Below are 6,729 nucleotides of genomic sequence, written 5' to 3' on the forward strand. Positions count from 1 at the left end.
AGCAAGGCTGAAATCTTCTTTTCTGGGTTCAAAGAGTTATTGTAGAGAAGGGGAAAAAAAACTTGATTTCTCAATTAGACTTTTTTTTTTTTTTTTTTTTTAAGGAGGAGTTGCACTGTCTTGCTTACTTTAAATTCTTGGATAACTACTTGGACAGCAAAAGTTCTGTTCTTGATCTCAGCTTTGAAATCTTGGTAGGAGCCTGTGCATGCCATGCTTGTGTGAACTGTGCCACCTTCTCTCCTATGAAAACTTTCTCCCAAGGATGGCTAAATGAAAACACCTCTTAAAAAGCACAAGCAGATTGGAAATTTATCCCCAGAACACACACTTGCTAAAGTCTATCTTCCAACAGGGGTAAAATAGCCAAGGAGTGACAGAGTGCAGCTTTGGCAAATACTCTGCAATATTTCTATAACTGTGTAGTATTAATGCTCTGGCAGACTAAAATACTTTATTTTTATTTACTATTTTCCTCTTTTTTTTTTTTTAATTACTGTCTGTATCAATGTCTCCTCCTTTGTGCTTTTGCAAACAGTTCCTTTTAAGTGAGACAACTCACAGTGACATGTGATACTCAAAACAATAACTGTTTCAGCTGGTGGCATTTAACAGAAGTGAAATCTTTAAATTATCTCTTGTTTTGCATGTAAGGAGACACAATAGGATTTCTACTAGACTTGCAAGAAAAGCAAATGATCTTCTATTTAAATGGAAACCAGCTTCCTGCTGAGAAGCAAGTATTTTCATCTGCTGTGTAAGTATTATGCTCATTTGGAAGGACATGACCTCTGTGGGTAATTGTTTTAGTTATATGAAGAGTTTCTAATTTGAGATGTAAATTCGTATTTACTTACCTGAAGCCATCATTATGCAGGTTTCCCAGTTGAAAGTTGCTTAGCAAGCAAGAAGGATATAATTTTACAGGTGGATTTCAGGGTGCAAAATAAATACTTTGGACTTTCCAAAGGTAGGTTCAACCTGATGTTTTCTACTGTCAAATTAGCGCAGCATTAGAGTAGAAGGAGGCTGTAGCAAAGATCAGCAATTTTCTGGTGCTTGAGGAATTTTTCCTCTTTTAAAAAATAAAGCCTCAGTCCTGTAAATGCTGAAGGGTCCAAATTAATTGATTGCCATTCCCTGGGGACAGCTCCTGGAGTAGCACATTGAGTATATTGAGGGGAGGACATCTCTTGGTAGCATTACAGAAAGGTGTTTAGGTTTATTTTTGCAAACTCCTGTAAAAATGAACACGTGGCTGGCTCCTCCAACTCTCATAGGGAGTTTCAGCCTTTCAGTTCTGAAAACATAAGCTGCTGTAATACTTGATAAAGCAGCTTCCTGTGTAGCTTAATTAAACATTACAGTACTTTGTAAATTAATCCTCCTGTGTCCCAGAGGCAAAGAGTAGTTCAGTGTAAAGAGTTGCAGAGTATCTTGTCTGTTCAGCTTGCAGTTCTTTGAGTATGTAATTTATATATTCAGTAATACCCTAACAAGTACTTGAACTTGGGCCCTCGAGTCAATAAATCTGAAAGAGGCAATAGCTGTGTTTTCACAAGCTGTCTGTGTGGCTGTGAAGAAAAGGCAGCTGTCCTGAGAGAATCCTGCACAGGCCAGGAGGAACCAAGTGGGTGTTGTGTGCTGGGAGAGCTCAGACCTGGGCTCCTCCTGCACAGGTCCTTCACAAACCTACAAGAGCTTCAAGTTCCTCAACTTTGTGCCTGCTCAGGTAAACCAGAAGGAGCAGAGGACGTGGAGGTGTCCCTTGCACTGGTGCTGTTCCTCACAGCTCTGCCAACAGCAGCTGTTTGGGAGAAAAAACACTTCTTTCCACTTCTGAAGGAGATGGCTGAGCTGCTCAGTGCAAGGAGGTTGTAGGAATTCAGATAGATGTGTCTGCTCCTGGTGTAAGTGTGACTAATCCTGGTTGTAGAGTAGGCAGTGTGGGCTGAGTCAAATAGGAAATTCCGATAAATTCAGGAGTTGAGAACTAAACAAGGTGCGTGTAGCTGACAGTGGATGTTCTCCATCTCTGCAAAACTCTGGTATTGAAGGGACTTGTCTCTTGGTCTCAGGGTATATTTTTGTATGGTAATAGCAGTAACATGTCTAGAAAGCTCTGCTGTTCTTTAAGTCATTCTAAAATACCTGTCCATCACGTTGCAGGTCTGGCTTTTTTGCTGCAGCGAGTTTCATGTCCTATCAGCAATGTGAGTTCAACTTTGGGGCAAAACCCTTCAAGTACCCCCCAGCAATGAAGTTTAGTACCTTCAACGATTATGCCTTTCTGACAGCAGAGGAGAAAATCATTTTGCCCAGGTAATCCTGCTGTCTTGGTTTGTGTGTTTGCCTGCAGAGAAAGAAAATGCTTCACTTCTGAGTTGCAGAGTCCTGTGTTGTGCTAAGCAAAGTGAATTTTTTATGAGGTCATGCTTCCATGGGTCCCTTTCCTCAAAGGATGAGACAACAGGCTCCAGTGCAATTTACATGAGTAGGGCAGGGGATGTGCAACCAAAATCCATGAAATTAAAGTATTTGTTTGTTCAATATTAAGCTAAGTTAAAATTAACTAGTACCACACAGCTGTTTTTAGTAAAAGTATTTCCTGCCACCTAAGAAGGGTGAGCTTGGTTAAGGAGGTATAGTCTTAATTAAAATAAGATGTTATATTTAAAATTGGCCTAATTTGTGATTTGGCAGGATGGAGGTACTGAATGATTCTAAGTCTTGAATTTTGCCTTCTTTTTTGATCCAGATGAAAATTGCCCTGCTTGTGAAGGATAGTACTGACAAAGGTCATTCAAATTTAGAACTGTTTTCCCATCTAAATATAAACCAAGCCAGATAGAAACGGGTTTGGGCACATTTTTCTTCAACAAATTTCTGGCAGGAACAAAACCTAATAAATCGCTGGGTTTTGTCTGGTTTCAGTTATTAGTCATACAATAACTTCCTGGAACACAAACAGTAACAGTATTCAGTGTAATCTGGGATATGGTGTACCCTGGATTTCCTGTCTGAAGATGGCCCTTGGACTGGTGCTGATGTGTGTGTTGGTTGAAATTATCTTAGGTTGCACCTAATTAAAGTGGGAGCTGTTGGGGGTGGGGGGGGGTACCCCTGGCTGTAGTGAAATTTGGAGACTGGTTTTGAATTACCAAGCTCTTCAGTCAAGTGCACTTTAGGTACTTCGGTATCTTAGTGTTTAAAAAGAAAAGGAAAACAAAAAAATACCCCTGGATTGGAGTCGCACATTGGCAAAGTTGGTACAATTTTGTTCATCCCCCTTTTCAGATGAAATGTTCCAGGCTCCATTCGAGGTTGGACACTGTTGTTGTAGCCAGTTCTAAAAAAGATAGCTCTGATCATCTTAGAAGTGATAGGAAATAAGGCAAGGGCTTGTATGAGTTGACCCTAATTATCCATCTCAGGATTTAACATAAACTCATGTAGAATTGTGCTGAATTCAGTGCAACTAAAATGTGAAATGTCTTATTTCATCAAATAAGGGATTTTTATCTGTTTACTCTCCCTTGTGGCTGTTGATTTTATTTTTGATTTTTATTCTTTTGAACTGCGTTAGAGCATTGTAGGGCTTCTGAATTTTTTTGATGCGTGGGCTTGTGAGGTTTATTTGAGTTGGGGTTGCTTTGATTCAAACTGATGTGTTTGAGGGGTGCTTTCTCTCTCTTTCCCCTCAGACACAGGCGCCTGGCTCTGTTGAAGCAAGTGAGCATCCGAGAGAACTGCTGCACCCTTTGCTGTGATGAGGTAGCAGACACAGAACTCAGGCCGTGTGGACACAGGTAAAACCTTCAAAACCAACCCAAAGGAACGGGAAATTGTTGTGTGTGGCATTCAGCTTAGATGAGCAGTCCCTGCTTGTCTTGACTTCCCAGCATGAAGGAAATAACCTACCCTTCTTTTAAGGATGTGACAAGTAGAGGATAAGCACAGTATTCCCACCACTCCCCTCACCCTAGACCTGAGCAGATTGAATCCCTAATTGTGTGTGTGTTTGGGGAAGTTCTGTGGCTACAGTGTGTGTGTGCTACCCCTGAGCTACCAAGTCTGAATTCCCTGGTGTCAAAGGCTCTTCTGATTAGTGCTTGGTAGAGATGCTGTGAAATCCAGATCACGTGAGGAGAGGAGAAAATTCAAAATATACTCAAATAGTCCATTAATGTTCAACAAATGGATTGTCCCAAGTCACAAAATCCTCTAAAAGCTAAAAATGGGGCAGCAGTACAAGTTTATGCCATAATAGCACTTTCCTTCCTTCAAGCAGGAAATTAATTAAGTCCAGTTCCTTAGGGTTTTCAGAGCACTCCTGGAAGGAGTCTTGCCATGGGTGTAAATGCTGGAAGGTTAAAAAGAGATGTGACAGGTGTGTGTCAACAATAAGTGGAGGAGCTTCCTGCAGGGCACTGGGGCTGCTGCTCTGCAGAGTGAGTGCAGAGATTAATGAACAGCAGGCAAGTGTGATGCTGAGCAGGAGCTGCTCTCGAAGCCTGCACACAGATCCTCAGCACCTGACTTGCAATACCCAGTCTCCACACTGAAGTATTTAACTTGGCTGTGTCTCTGGCAGGCTGACTGAACTGCTTTAGTGCTTGTGTTATGCTGTTGTTGTTTAGTTCAAGTGCAGGCTTTAAGTGACTCTCTTTTTCTTCTCCTTCAGCGACCTGTGCATGGAGTGTGCCTTGCAACTGGAGACCTGCCCTTTGTGCCGACAGGAAATACAAACCCGAGTCAGACAGATCTCTCACATTTCATGACACACGTGGAGAAACACCACAGACTTGTTTGCAGTGAACACCAACCAGTACTGAAAGGGGAAAGCATCTCTACCCAATCTTTATGCACATAGAACCATAGCCACGGCCAGATTTCATGCTAACCCGTTAATCTGTTTATCTTAAAAACCGAGATCTTTAATAAGCTATCTCCAGCTTGCCAGCAATGGGAGCTGGTTCCAGCAGTAAGGAGAGCTGCTAGGTCAGCGTGCTGTGGCTGTTGGTTCCTCTGAAGAGCAGAGGGGAGTGTCTCTCCTTCCCCCTTTCCTTCTCGCCTGTCGCAAGTGCTGAAGAAATTTGCACTGGAAGTTACACGTACAATGCATTTTAGACAAGAAGAGAGAATAAGTGTCTCCCAAAACAGGGCCGTGCTGTCTTGTGCTCGAAAAGTCTCTATTTTTGGCAGAAGTCAGTACTGAAAAGAGAATGCCAATGTTTTCCTGTTTAATGTAGCCTCCTGCTGGTCAGAGACTCTGTGTTTTCCAATAGTGGATATTGAACTGCTCAGAGACTGAATCTGTACACAGACTGATTTGAGAAGACAGTGTGGAGACTGTAGAGAAACTCACAGGTTTTAATAACTTGGTGATTCCAAAGAATGTTCTGATTTGTTTTTAAATGTTAAGAGATCGGTGGTATTTTCAAGTACATAATGTTTCTGATGCTTTTAACTTCAGTACCCACGTTTTTTTGTGAGGTTATAATTTTCAGGAGGTATTCTTAACTAATTATAATGCTGGACTGGAATTAATTTGATATTCTGGGTATTTTTTAAGGTATCATTGAACATCTTTTTTAATCAGTGTTGTTTTTGAAAGTTATATTCACTTTGGAAAAATCGAGCTATCTTAAAATATTAGAGGATAATTTGGGGCCAGTTTATTTAAAAAAGGTTATTTGGGTACCAATTTCAGTCTTATTCTGTAACTCCTTAAAAATGCACCTTGCTTGCCATGTGTCAGTCCTGCTCTGAGCAGGTTTGGGGGCCACACTTCATATTTTTGGTAGGGATCATACAGTGGGAAACTCTGTTCCACTTGAATTACACATTCGTGATGCTTGTATGTTGAGGATGCATTTCAGCAGGCAGCTCTTGACTGGTTTACTAGGTTTCTCCAAGGAATCAGGGTTCACAGCTGGGGTCAGTGAAGTAGCACAAAAATCAGTGGAGTTCTGCTTATTTTGCACCAACTGAGGATACGACTCCGTCTCTTCCAAGACTTGCACAGTTTGATTTTTTTTTTTTTGATTTTTTTATTTTTTAAATTGTCTGTCTGTGAAGTGGAACTTTACTAATTCACACACAATTCACACCAAAACCATCCCACTTCTTGGCAGCGATTCAACAGCAGAGGCTGTTGTGAATTCTCACGCTGCGATGTAGCTTATTTTTAAAGTCGTTTATTATATTTTATTGTACTATCAAATATTAACAAAGCAGAGCCGAGGCTTCTTCCTGCTGAGCATTCTGGCTTCCTACTGACCTGAGCTCTGCACACAGGTCAAAGGATCCAGCTCTCTAGCAAACTCCTTTCACCTTCTGCCTTTGCTAACTCAAGGGTGCTGAACTTCATCCAGAGATGTGTGAATTAGGAAAGTTCTGTCCATCGTTTTCTTGTTGACTTTTGTCCAAATACAGACTGAATCCAGAAGTGGTGTGTGCTGGTTAAGTGTTTTTGCTAAAATGTGAATTCTCTTCCACCTTGGATGGAAGGTTTGATTCGAGTCAGACCGGCAGATCTGCCACGGGGACCTCATTTCCTCACTGACTGTACTTTGCAATGTTTTGCTGTAATCCACGTGTCCAGTCAGGGCTGAGTCCCTTCCTGCTCGGTGCTCAGTGAGCAAACGTGACCACCATCACTGCCACGAGGGTGTCAGAATTTCAGAATCACTTCAAGCGCTTCCAAATGCAACAATTGGAATTTTT

At 41.5% G+C, this 6,729-nt stretch overlaps 1 protein-coding gene across 1 annotated transcript in view; it reads left to right on the forward strand.

The window, feature by feature from the left end:
* RSPRY1 (ring finger and SPRY domain containing 1) overlaps nucleotides 1-6,542 on the forward strand; it is a 33,529-nt gene extending 26,987 nt beyond the window's left edge. Inside the window, exons 12-15 of the mRNA XM_027893952.1 lie at nucleotides 655-757; nucleotides 2,170-2,322; nucleotides 3,705-3,809; nucleotides 4,685-6,542. Coding sequence (XP_027749753.1) covers nucleotides 655-757; nucleotides 2,170-2,322; nucleotides 3,705-3,809; nucleotides 4,685-4,781 — 458 coding nt within the window. The 3' untranslated portion in view covers nucleotides 4,782-6,542. The remainder of the gene's footprint in view (nucleotides 1-654; nucleotides 758-2,169; nucleotides 2,323-3,704; nucleotides 3,810-4,684) is intronic.
* Nucleotides 6,543-6,729: the final 187 nt, after the last annotated feature.

Source organism: Empidonax traillii, unplaced genomic scaffold, assembly GCF_003031625.1.
Source record: "Empidonax traillii isolate 1590-97213 ecotype Southwest subspecies unplaced genomic scaffold, ASM303162v1 scaffold413:size1348891, whole genome shotgun sequence".
Classification (NCBI taxonomy): domain Eukaryota; kingdom Metazoa; phylum Chordata; class Aves; order Passeriformes; family Tyrannidae; genus Empidonax; species Empidonax traillii.